At 38.1% G+C, this 18,002-nt stretch overlaps 1 protein-coding gene across 1 annotated transcript in view; it reads left to right on the forward strand.

Annotated features, from left to right (window-relative positions):
• The window catches only part of LOC117530882 (uncharacterized protein KIAA0895-like), a 36,519-nt gene extending 28,598 nt beyond the window's left edge, over window positions 1-7,921 (forward strand). Inside the window, exons 5-7 of the mRNA XM_034193834.1 lie at window positions 79-384; window positions 5,796-5,893; window positions 7,295-7,921. Coding sequence (XP_034049725.1) covers window positions 79-384; window positions 5,796-5,893; window positions 7,295-7,456 — 566 coding nt within the window. The 3' untranslated portion in view covers window positions 7,457-7,921. The remainder of the gene's footprint in view (window positions 1-78; window positions 385-5,795; window positions 5,894-7,294) is intronic.
• Window positions 7,922-18,002: the final 10,081 nt, after the last annotated feature.

The following is an 18,002-nucleotide window of genomic DNA, read 5'->3' on the forward strand; positions in this document are numbered from 1 at the left end:
GCTTTAATGTTTTAACAGTGTATTAATTGGGGTTGTCATTTCAAAAGATTGGTCATTGTTTTTTGTTGGCCTCTTCAGGCACGCATTATTTACGAGGGGTCAACAATAATCTGCAGCCGTGGTCAAACACAGAAGGCAGGAAGCAGTTTGATCTCAAACCGGCCAATCCCACGGAGGAGGGTTTGGCCAGCCTACATAGTGTGTTGCTACGGAAACAGCCCTACCTTTGGCGAGCGGCCCTGCTGTACTACACAGTGTATCACGCCACCGTGATGAGTTTCAGCCAGCTCTTCAGGCATATTGCCCGCTTCGTGCAGGACCCGGACGTACGCTGGGAGTACTGCCTGCGTGCCAAGAGGGGACAGACAGACACGTCCCAGCCCGGTGACCACACACACACACACACACACACACACACACACACACACAGAGTGCCAAAATGCCTTGAATTATTTTCAAATTATTTTGTCATGGTTTATAGTCACTTAAATTTAAGACATAGGTTTGAATATACAAATAATTTTGCTTATTTTCAGGAAATACAAGGAAATGTATTAATTACTGTGTGGGGCTCCATCACTGGCCAGCTGGCTGCTTACAGCCTCTGAAGCAGCTACAGTGTGTGAAGACTGTTTGTTTGTTTAGTTATTTATTTACGAGTCTTTCTCGATAATATAAATACTCAAAAAACTGATTCATTGGCTTGGATTTCCATGTAATAAATATTTCTAGTCCCTACTAAATTAAATTAAATTATCTTGCATGCATGTGCTTTATTTGAGTTGGGGCTACATATATTTATTAGATGGAAATCCTGCACATAATTGAATTGAGTTCATCCAATGAGTCATTTTTTTTTGAGTGCTCGGAACCTAGGTTAAAGAAATAACTACACTTAAAAAAAACTGATGCAGACACAGGGTTCCGCCAATCGTTCCCAGGAGACCCTCACGATATGTTTGGGCCTGCCAGGTCTGACCGGCTTCCTCTCCTCCCAGCGGATCCAACTCACCACCATTACCACAGCATACACACATTTTTATGCCCCATTTGGGTATCCAATTGTTTTTTGCACCAAGAAAGCACACAATCAGGTGCCACAAATTGGCAATGGGGGGGGGGGAGCAATGCTTTAGACAAGTCAGGGAATGGATACATGAAGATTTTCAAGACAGTAAATATGTCTTCATATGACTTCATTTACATCAGCTTCTGTGGCTGTGATTGGAGAAATTCTGCATCGTGCTACCTTTTTCTGTTATGTCACCAGTCAGAGCTTCAGAGTGGAGTGAAGGATTTTCATACAACTGACTGTCTTGGAAATGTTTATATGTCCATCTCTTGACCTGTCTAAAGAAAGCTGCCTGTAAACGTGATGATTTAGTTGTCTTATACTTAAGGGTCTATAGATTTATGCATGCCATTGTTTTGAACTTTTATTTTTATTTTATTTATGCCATGTTGTAGATACCAGTTTTCACAATGAATTCAGAGGGCATCGCTTTAGAAATTTAAATTTAAAAAGACTGAATTATGTTTTTTAAATTTTATGTCATTAAAAAATTCAGATGTGTAACAGCTTAAGTGTTCAAAATCTTTTGAGCTCCACTATTGTTTTTTTTTTATTATTCAGATCACTCTGGCAGCGCTCTTTGTGCCTCTTCCTGTATATCTTTACAGCACGTTCAGTCATTCACTCATTCATTTGCTGCACCTGCTTATTCCAGTTAAGGATCACGTGGGGCTGGAACCTGTCCCAGCTGTCATGAGCAAGACGGAGCCAGCATACTGTAGGGCCAAAGACAGACAGACACTCTCACTCACATTTCTGGTCAGTTGAAGTTGGAGCACCCAGAGGAGTGAACACACACAAACACAGGGACAACTCCACACAGAAAGGACGAGATCAGAAGGGATCCAAGGACCTTCTTGCTGTGAGACAACAATGATAAGCGCTAACTAACCCATCGTGCTGCTACTTTGTAACAATATGCATGTTAATAATCATGAAGTAGATAATCATCATTTGTTGTCAAACACTGATAAATAAAAGCATCTACATACAGTCAGATATACAGCTGTCACTCCAAAATGCAAGCTGCCGGGACAAAAATAGACCAGCCACGTAAAAATACCACGTGTGTGTGTGTGTGTGTGTGTGTGTGTGTGTGTGTGTGTGTGTGTGTGTGTGTGTGTGTGTGTGTGTGTGTGTGTGTGTGTGTGTGTGTGTGCGTGCGTGCACGCGCTCACGCACGCTAAGGCTGTTTGGACTGAACCATTGAAGAAAAAGATGATGAGTGTTGCTGTTCTGAATGCAGTCTGCAGCACATGTGGATTGATTTTAATACAACCCCAATTCCAATGAAGTTGGGATGTTGTGTAAAATGTAAATAAAAACAGAATACAATGATTTGCAAATCCTCTTCAAAGAGAGAAAAGGAAAACCTACAATGTTATTTAAGAAATAAATAAAAGATTTCAATTAAAATATGGATCTGCCCCAGAATCTTTTTATTTGTCCAACAAATTTTAGTCATGGCTATCCTTGAATTTTTTTTTCTCTTGTACAGAAACAGAAAAAAACATACAAATGTTTACATGAATTAGTGCGTATGCACACACGTGGAACTAATCCTATCAGCACTCAGAAGTAAACCATAGTAGGTCCTGATTAGTACAACCCCAATTCCAAATAAGTTGGGACGTTGTGTAAAATGTAAATAAAAACAGAATACTATGATTTGCAAATCCTCTTCAACCTATATTTAATTGAATACACCACAAAGACAAGATATTTAATATTCAAACTGATAAACTTTGTTTTTGTGCAAATATTTGCTCATTTTGAAATGGATGCATGCAACACATTACAAAAAATCTGGGACAGTGGTATGTTTACCACTGTGTTACATCACCTATCCTTCTAACAACACTCAATAAGTGTTTGGGAACTGAGGACACTCATGATTGGGTATAAAAGGAGCATCCCCAAAAGTCTCAGCTGTTCACAAGCAAAAATGGGGCAAAAAAATAGTCCAACAGTTTAAGAACAATGTTTCTCACCATTCAATTGCAAGGAATTTAGGGATTCCATCGTCTACAGTCCATAATATAATCAGAAGATTCAGAGAATCTGGAGAACTTTCTACACGTAAGCGGCAAGGCCGAAAACCAACACTGAATGCCCATGACCTTCGATCCCTCAGGCGGCACTGCATTAAAAACCGACATCATTGTGTAAAAGATCTTACTGCGTGGGCTCAGGAACACTTCAGAAAACCATTGTCAGTTAACACAGTTCGTCGCTACATCTACAAGTGCAAGTTAAAACTCTACCATGCAAAGTGAAAGCCATACATCAACAACATCCAGAAACGCCGTTGCTTTCTCTGGGCCCGAGCTCATTTGAAATGGACAGACACAAAGTGGAAAAGTGTGCTGTGGTCTGATGAGTCCACGTTTCAAATTGTTTTTGGAAATCATGGATGTTGTGTCCTCTGGACAAAAGAGGAAAGAGACCATCCAGATTGTTACCAATGCTAAGTTCAAAAGCCAGCATCTGTGATGGTATGGGGGGTGTGTTCGTGCCCATGGCATGGACAACTTACACATTTGTGATGGTACCATCATTGCTGAAAGGTACATCCAAGTTTTGGAGCAACACATGTTGCCATCCAAGCAACGTCTTTTTCAGGGACGTCCCTGCTTATTTCAGCAAGACAATGTCAAGCCACATTCTGCACGTTACACCAGTGTGGCTTCGTAGTAAAAGAGTGTGGGTACTAGACTGGCCTGCCTGCAGTCCAGACCTGTCACCCATTGAAAATGTGTGGCGCATTATGAAGTACAAAATACGACAACGAAGACCCCGGACTGTTGAACAACTGAAGTCGTACATCAAGCAAGAATGGGAAAGAATTCCACCTACAAAGCTTCAACAATAACTGTCCTCAGTTCCCGAATGCTTATTGAGTGTTGTTAGAAGGAAAGGTGATGTAACACAGTGGTAAACATACCATTGTCCCAGCTTTTATGAAACGTGTTGCAGGCATCCATTTCAAAATGAGCAAATATTTGCACAAAAGTCTATGAGTTTGAACATTAAATATCTTGTCTTTGTGGTGTATTCAATTGAATATAGGTTGAAGAGGATTTGTAAATCATTGTATTCTGTTTTTATTTACATTTTACACAACGTCCCAACTTCATTGGAATTGGGGATGTAAAATTAATTCTTTGTTAAAAGATGAATTAACTGACCCAGTGACCTAATTTATATACAAAGCAGGTCACTGTTGTTCTGGTGATTCTTCCCACACTGGGATCACATATGTACCATGTTTGGATAGTTTGAGCCCAAGGGTGTTGGAGGTATGGTGGCACGTTTGTATAGATAGAAGCTGCTTTTGGCTGTATCAGCTGTATTTTTATCAGAGAAGTTGCATTCATGACACTGAATCTGAACACACCAGAAATTACTTTTTTTTTAGTACACAAGTACTAAGTACTAAGCTGAATATTCAGAATTCTCCATCAAGACTGATTTGATAGGCTGTACAAGAACTGTATTGTGGGTAACAAGTGGGGTCCCTCAGGGATCAGTCCTAGGACCTGTTTTGTTCCTAGTCTTTGTAAATGCTTTGTCGGATGTTCTTTCAGCAAAAAGACGACACAAAATTGTTTCATCCTATGCAGTCATTAGAGGATTACAGTTGTATTAAGGATGACTTAGATAAGGTACTGGATTGGTCAAAAGAATGGTTACTCAGGTTTAATATATAAGGTAAATGCACTTTGGTGCAAAAAAAAAAAATCCTTGTTATGAGTATTACATGAATGGAGATAAAATGGATACTGTTGTGGAAGGAAAGGATTTAGGTATTTTGTTTGCCAATAATTTATCATTTTCCAAGTATATAAGTAATGCAAAAGTTAATAGAGTGCTCGGTCTTATCAAGAAGTCGTTCAATTATATCAATAAGGAATCTTTCCTGGTATTGTATAAGAGACCTCATCTAGAATATTGTGTGCAAGTGTGGTCTCCCTTTTTGTAGAGGGACAGAGATACATTAGAAGAAGTTTGACGCAGGGCAACAAAAATTACCTGGTTTAGAACATTTATCTTAGGAAAATAGGTTGAAGGAACTCGGATTTACTACACTAGAAAACAGAGGAGCCTGTGGGGACCTTATTGAAGCTCATAAAATATTAAACTGCCACAAAAATGTTGATTGCAATCAATTTTTTCAATTTAGAGATCATACTGGTCTGAGAGGCCGCTCGACTATATTAAAGGTTATTAGGTCAAGAATGACCATCAGAAAGAATTTTTTAGCAACAGAATTGTCACCTTGTGCAACAGTTTACCGAACCATGTCATTTACTCGACCAGTGTCAATGTTTTTAAAGATAGGTATGATTGGTATTATTATGGATTTTAGGTATTGTTACGGTTTTTAGGTATTGTTGTGGTTTTAGCCTAGGTGGTGTGTTTTTATGTGCTATTGTATCAAATACATTTTATGGGTTTTTTTATTTTTATTTTTTAACTATTATTTTAACTTTGGGTGGTGTTTAATGTATTAATTGTGCAATTAGTATTATTATTTAAAGATAATATTATGATTTAAAGATAAGACATAACATTATGGTTTTAATTATTACTATGGATTTTAACTTTTGATGTGTGCTTCTATGTACTATTTGTACAAATTTTTAGCATGCAATAAGATGTTTTGTTGTTATGTACAAAGACTAAAATTCAGTGCTCAATGTTCCACTTGTTTCTATTTCAGGTTGCTTCAGTAAAGACCAGGTTTACCTTGATGGAATTCTTCGGATTCTTCGACATCGAACAACCATCGACTTCAAGATGTTGACATCTTTAGGCAAGGTCAATGTCAGCGAATAATAAACATAACGTGTGTATCTTTGGTGAAAATGCTGACAAAATGTTTGTTTTTTTTACTCCAAGGAAAAATGCACTAAAGGTAGGAAAATATTAGTAAGAAGCTGAAAATTTGTGTATGCACTCTACTCAGTAGCCTTAATAACACACTAAAAGTCCTCATGCACCATCAGCTTTCACTATTTTGACAACATATTTATGTTAAAAATGGCCTTATGGGAGATGTAGTTTAATATACTGTATACAAGTATGTAATTTGATTATTTTTGACTAAATGGCCATGCAAAGCTTTGAAACAATGCCATGAAAGTAAAGAAATACAAGTAAAATGTATGATGTCATCTTAGGGTAAATTCTTATTAAATTTCTTCACAGTTGTTGATCGTAGGGACTTTCACTGCTATGTTGAAAACAGAAAAATACTGAAAAATAATTAAAATGACTAAAATGGCGATTTAAATTATTCAAATAATTAAAAATAAAACATGATATTATACAATCCAGGGTAGAATATCTACTCAACTTTTAAACGAATAGTGTTGGACTATCCTGAAGGGGGTGGATGTGTTCACACTTACCTGAAATATCAGATTCTCACAGAAACAAGCAAGCTCAGTTTGCTGTATCACAAACTGACCGGCGGGACCTGAGCACTGATTCATTTATTTTGTGTTTATCAGTGACGGAGCAACAGAAGAGGTTTTGTGAGCAGTTTCTGTAAACTAGCGTGTTGCCCGCGGGGATCCACAGGCTCTAGATTGGGTAGTGTTTATAAAAATAGGTAGCTGACATTTTTTAAGGGTGATAATAAAGTATGCAAAGTTTCTTTAATGATTGTAACTGAAAATACAATAAATTAAAATGAGAAAGTTTTGTGAATATTTTTATTTATTGTTTGGCACATTTAGTTGATGTCATGTTTTACAACTGGCAAGGTTGAAATATTTCCTTTGTTCAGAGCTTGTCTGGTTACCAGGGACTGATTAATGGTGATATCAATGTCCATTGTTCACTGTTGTTACCTAATATCCCAAATTTATCCAAAAACGTTAGACCTATTAACTTTCCGTTTTCACAGCGTTCATCCTTGACCTAAAATACATAAATAAACCAAATGGAAAATGTCAGCTCTCCCCAGTTCCTCCGTGATCGAAGTTATACACACATACACATAGGCCACTTGGCTTTTCATATATAGAAAATATCTAAATATCATTTTTTTTGTATGTCTTAAAAAATAAGCCTGGAGTACATCTTTAAATGATTTTGTGACTCAGGAGGAATAAAAAAAGAACATTTGTGTCATCAGTTTCACTGTTTACCATTGAGAATCGTTTCTGGTTCATTCAGCCTGAGTGAGAAACCGTTTGCTGTGGACCTCCTCAGGTGTCCTATGAAGACGTGGAGAGGCTGCGACCTCTGGGCGCGCTACACAGGACCAGGATCCCCCACTTCATGCGGGACCAGGAGAAGTACCTGCAGCATCTAGATCACATAGTTGCTGTCAATGAACTGGACGATGCAGCGCTGCAGCATCTCCTGCCCTGACCGTCAGTCCATCCGTCCAGCCAAACTGCCTGAAAAGACTTGAGAACATTGGTAAACAAACTCTCCCCATGCTTTTAGTACGCCACTTAAAATAAAGTATTATCACGGCTTTCTTTGAAAGATTTTTAAAACTTGAATAACGTGAACTGAGGGAGACAAACCACACAGTAACACCTCCACACTTTTGCATGTCTGTGGCTGTTTCAGAGCCAAAGCCCTCACACTACCCCCCCCCCCCCCATGGCCTTTACTCCTACTCTGAAGTTACCTCAGTATTGCAACACTACAATGTAATTGAAGTATGTAGACGTTTCTGTGCACATGCTACGCCTGTAAAGGACAAAGCTGCCTGTTGGCTTTAATGTTTTATCATCGTGCTTTATTTATGCAATTATTTAAGTTTTTTAATTTTTTTATTTTTTACTTTGAGCAAACAAAACCTGAATGTGTATGGTATTAGCTTTATGTATTCTCTTTTGGAGTAATTTTTTATGACTTTTATTTTTAAGAAAGGACACTGAGGTCACGCCCCATCACTAAAGTGAGGCAAGTGAGGCCGTGACTTAAAAAAAAAAACCTGTCAGTGGCCTCACGCAAGTGTTAAATATTATTTGGCTCTGATTAGTGTCCCTGTGATGGACTGGTGTCCTGTCCAATGTGTATCCCGCCTGTCACCCTATGTCAGCTGAGACAGGTAGGCACCAGCCCCCCTGTGACCCTTGATTGGAGTATGTGGGTAATGATTGAATGATTGGTGTCTTTCGTTCAATTTTTATAACATGCTACTGTGATTTAGTGCAGTGGATAACTGAAAAAAATCATTCAAATGGTCATGCAAGCACCAAATTTGGCTCAAATACACCTTAGACATTACTCTTTTGAAAGGGCAGAGTGTCCACTTGAATTTTCAGTAGATTAGATTAGATAGAACTTTATTGATTCCTTGGAAAGACTCCCTCAGGGAAATTGAGGTTCCAGCAGCATTGTATAGCAGCACAGGGTAAGAAGCACACAGAGTATCAAAAGTGAAAAAAGAAAACAGTTTGCAAATATAAATATACATACAATCCTCAATGTAAATACCAGACATACTGATCAATATTAGTTTACTGGCGACTAGGCTGGTTTACTGGCTATTACTGGCTAATAGTTGCCATGTCAGTTGAAGAATTACACATGGATCAAAATTAAAAGATGCTCCAATCATATTGAAAACTATTACATTATTTGTCTGATCACATAGATTCCAAAAAGGTATAGTTTGGACTATGAATGTTATGGAGTTATGGGATAAAAACAGCAAGAATGGTGACAGGTCAGTTTAAGTTTGTACAGGAGTCAAAAGTTAAAGCTGCTCTAATTTTGGAAAAAAAATTAATGGAACTTATTGGTTGAGTTAATAGGGTTTTAAAAAAGGAATAGTTTGCATAATGTGTCATGCTTAGTTATCATGTTAGTTATTTGTTAGTTAGTTCTTAGTTATCACCATCCCTGGTTCTCAAGACCAGGCACCTAAGTGGCTCTGCTCTACTCTTTTCTACTCTTCTATTCTACTCTCCTTTTTTTTTTTGGGATATTTAGATACACCTTAGTATACACTAGTAGAGTTCTACCTTAGAATTGAATGTATTATAGAAGACATACCTTACTGAATTTTCATGTTACAGGGTAACATATGTCACATGTCATGGAATCCAATGGACGTCAACATTGTTTGACCTTTTGTTTGGAGACCAAACAGTCAACACAGTCAAAACTATTCCATTTATTAATCCTATTAGCTCAACCAATAATTTGAACCAATTTGTACCAAAATTGAAGCAGCTTTAACTTTTGACCCCTGTACAAACTGAAATTGACTTTTAATAATAATAATACATTTTATTTATAGTGCCCTTTTCATCAAAGATCTCAGAAGGGCTACAGATAAGATAAGATAAAATAAAAGCCAAAACAAGGCAAGCAGTTGTATTTTAAAATAAACATCTAAGAGGAGGGTCCATAGGTTTTGTTAAAAAGAAATGTCTTTAGACTCCTTTTAAAACAGTCAGTGGATTATGGTGCCCTCAGGGTGTCAGGGAGGGCATTCCACGGGTGTGGGGCAGCAGCACAGAAGGTCCTATCTCCCATGGTCCTTAGCCTGATTCTGGGTATGTGGAGGGGATTTAAATGAATGGAGCGAGAGGAACGTGTTGTGTTTTGTGGGTTGAGGAGTTCTTTGAGGTAGGGGGAGCATGTCCATAGATGCATTGGTGTGTGAAGAGGGAGACCTTGTATTCAGTCCTGGTGGAGACAGAAAGCCAGTGGAGTGAGTGGAGGATGGGGATAATGTGCTCATGTTTGCACACTCTCATCAGGATCCTAGCTGCAGAGTTCTGGATGTATTGGAGCCTCTGCAGGCTCTTGCTTGGGATCCGATGAGAAGTGCATTACAGTAGTCCAATCTGGAGGAGATAAAGGCATGGACCAGCTTTTCGGCATCTGAGAGGGAGAGAATGGGGCGGAGTTTGGAGATGTTCCAGCAGTGATAGGAGGTGGTCTTGCAGAGGTGGTTGATAAGGGATTCAGAAGTTTATCACCATTTCTGCTTCTTTTTTTTTTTAACCCCGTAACAACATAGAATTCTGTCATAGATGGTCCAGACTATACCCTTTTAAAATCATTATGATCAGACAAATAATATGGAATACCTTTCAATATGATTGGAGAATCTTTAAATTTCTTGACCCCTACCTGGCCGCCTATTGAAAATTCAAGTGGACACTGCTTTTTCAAAAGAGTAATGTGTAAGGAGCATTTGTGCCAAATTTGGTGCTTGTATCACTATTTGAAGGATTCCTCTGTAACTACTCTCTTATCTGCTGCATTAATTGACCTGAACGTGCTCCAATCATACTGCAGCCAAACTGAAATCCCAAACAGTTGACATGACAAAGTGCAAGACAGGGAGACGAAATGCTGAATATGACAACTTCACCTAACAAACGGTGTGTCCAAGTGGTATCTTGAACACACCGTTGGATCAACTGTCCCCACAGTTCCATCCGGACTCCTCAGAGGTGCCATTGTTGGTTTGAGGACGGCGCGGGCATGCTGTGGCCGTGCCTTTGGTGAGCGCTGAGCTTGACTGCTGCAGCTCGCCGTGTATTTGCAACTTGAATTTCTGGACCGTCGCATCACTTTAGGGGGCTGTTACTCAGTCACTTAACTTCCACCTGTATGCAAATGTTTGTGTGCCTCTGGGCACATCCACAATTTAGTCTTAAAAATAGGGGAAAATCTGGGTTCTGCGTGCAAAATTTTAAATAACAGCTCTTGAATCTCAAAATGAATTCAAATGCCTACAACGTGATTTCAATTCATATAAAATAAAATATAAAAGTGAAAATAAAGGGCTATATTGATGACATGAAGAACAGCAGTGACGTCTTTAAATTGCTGCACTTTTATGACAGAATAACATATACTCATGCTTTTACTGGTCCAGTTTAGGGTTTTCTTCATGCCTAACATTTGGGAATCTGTTTACTGGACTTTATGCAAGTGGAGAAGATATTTTCAGCGCTTTCCCAAGCTGATACGGCTCAGCGAATGCAGGAATATCTAGGTTTCTTTTCCATGAGCAGCAACAACTCTTTTACCAGTTCAGTGAGTGTCATCTCTGTGGAATGATGTGCCCTAAATGCTCACTGCCACGTCCACTCTGATCCTGCTCTAATCCTGCTATTTTTAAATTCATGCTGCGTAATTTCAAAGCAGGATTCACAGACTATTTTGCCACAGCTGTTGCTAACAGGATGTGATATTGCACTCCTGCTCATCAATTATATAGTTACATGTAAAAAAAAATTGTATTATTACGTTTACAGCCAAATGGCTTTAAAAATACAAGTGTTTCCAAGTTTTTAGATATATTTTTCATATATCGTTATGAATTTTTTTTACAGAGGATTAATATCCTTATAGGCAAGAACTGATTCATTTTCAAGGTCAAAGGGCAAAGTCAGGAAAAATCTTGGAAAATTGGAAAAATCCTTAACATTGAATGATTATTCAAAAATTCAAAACTCTATCAAAAAAGATCAAATTTCTAACATTTTCTAGAGTGTTATGTAGGACGGTATCCTCTATTGACTGACAAAGTTTCATCTGGATCTGATCAATATGACAGATTTTGTGGCCATTTCAATTTAACATTGAAAGCCCATTTAATGTGTATTTTACATTATATCTTAATCAAACGTACCCCAATCACTCTCATATTTGAAAGTGAGATGCAGACTGCCACTCACTATCACCTGACAAACTTTGATCTGGATCTGATCAAGATGACAGATTTTGTGGCCATTTCAATTTAACATTGAAAACCCCCATTTAATGTATATTTTACATTATATCTTAATCAGACATGCATGAATCACTCTCATATTTGAAAGTGAGGTGCAGACTGCCACTCACTATCACAGGATCTGATCCGTATTGTGAATTTAGCAGATATTTGATTTTAACATCGAAACACCCTTTTGATCTATATTTGTATCATATTTTAGCTTGTAACAGGACTTTGACCTTGAAAATTTTTTTCCAAGGTAAAAATTTGTGGAATTGGAAACTAGTGTTGATGGAGGTTTGCTCTCTATGAGTACGGTGCTCTAGTTCCCAGTTTGATTTCATGTAACTTATGGTTCAGTTCTTCCCCCCCAATGAAATTTTGTCAAGAAATGTCACTTTGAGATACATTTCTAAAATGCATTCATAAAGAAGCCTGATTCATTTCATTCGTTATAAAATCTTGTAACTTGCCTAAGTTTTGACCCAGTTAAACTGAATGAGTTTTTTTTAAAGGAACTTAAGGGGAAACTTTCAGATCCAGTTGATTTGAGTCCAGAGGTGCACAGATTTGAATGACCCGCTGCCACAACACAGTTAATTCAGAGTAGCTGATGAATGAATCGGCCCTGTGACAGACTGGCGTCCTGTCCAGGGTGTACCCTGCCTCACGCCCTGTGACTGCTGGGATAGGCTCCAGCACCCCCGTGACCCTTATCTACACGGATCTTTGCAAGTTCAGCTTCCAAAACGAAGCACAGATACAGTAAATGTTGGGATGCAGATGTGCACATTTTTAGTCCTTTAACACAAATTTCACAAACGTTTTTGCAAGTAAACCTTGCGCTTTCCTCAGTAATATATTTTTGCACTATAACGAGAATTGATCTGTAAAAGTATTTTTCTTTGAAACCTATACGGTGAAAGTCACTACAGTTTAAACTTAAAAGTGAATGAAAACAGGTTTTTAGCCAACAGCAGTAGGATTTATGACGCAAAAAGTTTCAGCTTGTATTAAGCTCAAACTGGAACTAAGTGACTGAGCGTCAGCCCATTTATGTCTATCAAAGCAGTTTATTTATTTATTTATTTGTTTCATTTTTGTGCGTTTCTCTTTGGGTCAAAATGTGAGAACAAAAATGATCAGCACTCTCAAACGAGGTGGGCTCAGAGCATCAGGGCAGGTCCAGGTTTGAACAAAAATAAGAAAATGCCTTAAATGATGATCATGATGAAGTAGAAAGGAGACAGGAACATGTTATGGTTACATAAAAGTGATTTAATCCGTTTGTGTCTGCTGACCACACGTGTGCAAAATCTCAGCCCAGGTTCTTCTGAACCAGTTTGTATGACACCAGTGTTACAGTGTTTTGTGTTCTGTAAAACTGTTTGAATTTAATTGAATTTCCAGTTTATTAAAGCAAGTAAAAATGCACAGCATTCTCTCTCTCTCGCTTTTGTAACAATAAGTACGAACACTTTTTTTTTCATTCACTTTACCCACATCAGCTTCTTGAGTGTTTTTCAGTTGATGAAATACATTTGCTATTAATTTGCATATCTCAGAATTCTGCCTTTGTGTGTGTGTGTTTTTTTTTTAGTTGGGAGTGATCTTTTTACGGAGTCAACTTAGACCCTGATTGCAGCACACGAAAAAGCTTAGTGAGGGATTTTGTCTGGATTTGTGATTCTGCTGGATCGTTCACGTCTCTCTGCAGTGACCTTCATGTCCTTGGGTCCTCTGTATCTTGAGATTTGGAGATGCCTGAGAAAAGTTGTAGAGTCATGAGGTCACTAGACAGAGGTGTTTGTTGATGACGGTATCTGATGATGGTTGATGAAGGTCCATGTTTTTGTGGTCCTGGTGCTACTTGTTTTACTGTATGGCTGTGAGACTTTGCCAAAATTTCACTGGAATTTCCTCATTTCAAGACGGATGGCTCTCCTCCAGGGAATACTGAAAATACATCAAGTTATTTCCTTAAGTTCTCCAGTACTGAAAGCAGTACAGTTAATGTTGAATACTGAAAATACATCAAGTTATTTCCTTAAGTTCTCCAGTACTGAAAGCAGTACAGTTAATGTTGGCGCTCATCAACATGCCGGTCTTTAATCATTCAGCCATTGGGCCTGTTTAATATTGGGTATCAGTACCCAATCCCTACTCAGGAGTACTACTTGCATTGTAGGGGAACATTAGTAATGCAATTTTTGCCCTGTGGTTCACAGGTACCTCAGTGTTGGACTGCTACCACAACCTAACCCAGATTTTAAACAGCCATATTGCAGGTAAAGCTAGTATCAACTATTGTTGATACTTGCTAGTATATACTATATTTTTAAATTAACACATAAATTTAAGAGTTCTGTGATCACTTCTGTTTTTTTTTTTTTACACATTTCCCTAAACACCTGAGATGAAAATGCATTTAAAATGTTAAATCTATAATACCTTTTTATTTCTCATGATTTAAGTCATAAAATTAATTTATTTCATTTTCCCATCGCTATAATTTTGTTCCATTGTATTGAAATAAAGGATTCACAATCTTATATTGTCAATATGATTAAAATTCACCTTTTCTGGAATAAAATTTGAGCCATGTAGGTTAACAAGATTGGGAGATGACATATGTCCCCAGAAATCAGTACTACAAAGTCTCAAGGGATCACTCAAGTACACCCTTATGCTAAATATGAATGAAACTGGTCAACTGGTTCTTGGGATATTGCGCTAACAAGTGAAAACTGACAGGTGGGCGTGCTGAGTGGCAAATCCACCTCTATTTCATACCGGGGTGGGAGAGAGATAAAAACTGAGGCAATATGCATTGACAGTTGGCATCACAGTGGGGAAAAAGACAGACCTTCATTTGTCACCAGTACTGTACAGTACAACAGTACTGAAAAAGTACATAAAATGGAAACAGAAGAACAGCCAAACAGTGTTTAGACTTATAGTCCATGAGAGAGCCTATTAGGAAGAACTACAGATAAAATCTGGAAATATTACACATGAAAGGTTCACATTCCCTTTTTAATAATAAGTTAGTTTTGCTTGGTTCACCAAAATGAGTCAGTGGGGAGATGGAAGAATTTTTTTTAATCATTGCTTTTTTAAAAGAATTTTTCCTGTTGGTAAGTCCATCAGTCATAAATTTCAAGTTCTCAGTTTTCATCAAATGCAGCATGAGCTTCAAACCTTGCACATGCACTTTTTCCTTTCATGTCTTCTGAAAAATCTCAAGGAGTGAACCCACTATATTTGCAATGAATATACCACAGAAAACCACTAAAAGTAAATTTTGTGGTCAATTTGGAGGCTGCACGATGTGTAAGAGCTTGGTAGGAGTATGATGAGCTGTCTATGGTTCTCATCAGATCTGGAATACAAAATAATACGGTGCAGAACATTTTGTGCAGCTGCTAAGATAGATAAAACTTTATTGATCTCACAGAGGAGAAATTCACGTTACGTCAGCTCTTAAAAACACAAAAGATGGGTGCAAGTAGAGGAAAATGTTCATCAAACAGCATGCGCAAGGATCAGCAATAATAATAATACTTGTAACAGTACAATAAAATAAGAAAATGAGAGAAATAGAATATATATATACACAGTGTTCAGAATAATAGTAGTGCTATGTGACTAAAAAGATTAATCCAGGTTTTGAGTATATTTCTTATTGTTACATGGGAAACAAGGTACCAGTAGATTCAGTAGATTCTCACAAATCCAACAAGACCAAGCATTCATGATATGCACACTCTTAAGGCTATGAAATTGGGCTATTAGTAAAAAAAGTAGAAAAGGGGGTGTTCACAATAATAGTAGTGTGGCATTCAGTCAGTGAGTTCGTCAATTTTGTGGAACAAACAGGTGTGAATCAGGTGCCCCCTATTTAAGGATGAAGCCAGCACCTGTTGAACATGCTTTTCTCTTTAACTGCCTGAGGAAAATGGGACGTTCAAGACATTGTTCAGAAGAACAATGTCCATAGTTTGATTAAAAAGTTGATTGGAGAGGGAAAACTTATACGCAGGTGCAAAAAATTATAGGCTGTTCATCTACAATGATCTCCAATGCTTTAAAATGGACAAAAAAAAAAAAAGACAGACGCACAGAAGAAAACGGAAAATAACCATCAAAATGGATAGAAGATTAACCAGAATGGCAAAGGCTCACCCATTGATCGCTCCAGGATGATCAAAGAGTCTGGAGTTACCTGTAAGTGCTGTGACAGTTAGAAGATGACTGTGTGAAGCTAATTTATTTGCAAGAATCCCCCGCAAAGTCCCTCTGTTAAATAAAAGACGTGTGCAGAAGAGGTTACAATTTGCCAAAGAACACATCAACTGGCCTAAAGAGAAATGGAGGAATATTTTGTGGACTGATGAGAGTAAAATTGTTCTTTTTGGGTCCAAGAGCCGCAGACAATTTGTGAGACGACCAGGGGCGTAGGTTTGCATATGGACCATAGGGACAAGTCACAACCAATATTTTGGGATGGCAAAATAGTCCCTACCAATATTTAGCATTTTTGTTTATATAACAAAATCATTCACTATTTTTTTGCGAACTCGATACTATAATTTTAGTCGTCACGTTTTGTGTTTTCGATGTGCCAGAGTGACAGGGTTACCCATGTTGCAATTTCATTGGCTCACGTTCTTCTCACATGGACGTAAACAAAGCGCATCTCGTGGCAGGCAGTGCTTCATTTGTAAAGTGGGAGGTCCCGGAGCACAGAGGATGGGTGGCTCCGGTGCAGTGTTGCCAGATGTACGATAATTATCGTATTTGTACGATAGTTTTGCCCTCTGTACGATGTACGATCAATAATGGGAAAAAAAAACCCCAAATATGTACGATAATTTCAGTTGGTTGCCCAAACACGCATCTCTCTCTGACACCCAAGAATCATTTTGCAGGCGTTGCACTCAGGCGGCATCAAAGACACACCACACACAGGGCTGCTGCTGGCTTTGGGCGACCGGGACAAGGTCATTTGAATGAGTTCCCATCCAATCTCTGCAGGACAGGACAGGAAGATTCCCCAACCAACATCTTTTTTTTTTTTTTTTTTCAAAACTGTATTTCAACAAATGCAATAACAAACGAACAAAATACAAGAGCAAAGAGATATACAAGAAAAATAAAAAAAAAGTTCAAGTTCCTTATGGAGGTGTCAACATTTTTTCTGTGTTCAACAAAATCTGCACAAGTGGCATCGGATGACGACAGCGACCTCGAGGTTGAATTCGACTCTTTCTAGTCTGGTAATTAACACATGTTTGTGTTACTTCACAGTCTTGCTTGTGCATTTGCGTTCTTTTTGTGCCATAGTTTCCCCATTACTATAATTACTGTTTAAAAATGTGACATAAAATTCTTTGTAAATTAAAAAAAACCCCGCTAAAATAGCTACGTTGTATGCGTTTTGTTTGTGTACGATAATTTCTCCCAAAATACGATAATTTTGAGGTTTTGGTACGATAGTTTCATATTTCATATCTGGCAACACTGCTCCGGTGCAGAAAAACAAGAAGGGCGGGGGGGGGAGGGGTTGCGAACAATGCTGTGCGCCACACTTAAAATAAACTGCACACACCTTCACAAGTGACACTAACACCCTGCTTTTTCCTCAAAAAATACTACATTTATGTTTGCTGTCTGTCTATGTACTTTTCTGTCAGTTTTGCGCTCTTTTTCATACTTTTCCCTCGTTTCAAAAGTCACCGAACGCACTTTACTGTAATATATGCAACATGTAGCACACTGTTGGAAAGCACGGGTTCTTGGCTTGCTGTCAGTGTTGAAATTTTTCAGAGTGAGGGCTTACATGAGAACTTACGGTAATGAGAATCAGCGGCGCACTAGTGTGAAACTTCCGTGTTTTTCCTCTGCGTTATGACATCACAGGCTTACGTTTACCGTAATACACCATATATATCATTGGAAATCCCTTTTTTTTTTTTGGCAAATTAGGTTGCCAGATACCTACAACTGCATTATTGATGAAGAGAATAGATTATACATCTTGTTTGCAAAAACTTTTTTTTTGTTAGCTCCACAAGTATTTTTTTTTGTTGTATGGTTCTCTCAGGTGTAGGCCTATAGAATAGATTCGTGATTTTGGGTGCAATTTTGTTATTTAAGCTATTTGTTTGTTTGCCTACACATTTAATATTGTAAATAAAGTGTTAAATTATTCAG

Source organism: Thalassophryne amazonica, chromosome 2 (genome assembly GCF_902500255.1).
Source record: "Thalassophryne amazonica chromosome 2, fThaAma1.1, whole genome shotgun sequence".
Taxonomy (NCBI): Eukaryota; Metazoa; Chordata; class Actinopteri; order Batrachoidiformes; family Batrachoididae; genus Thalassophryne; species Thalassophryne amazonica.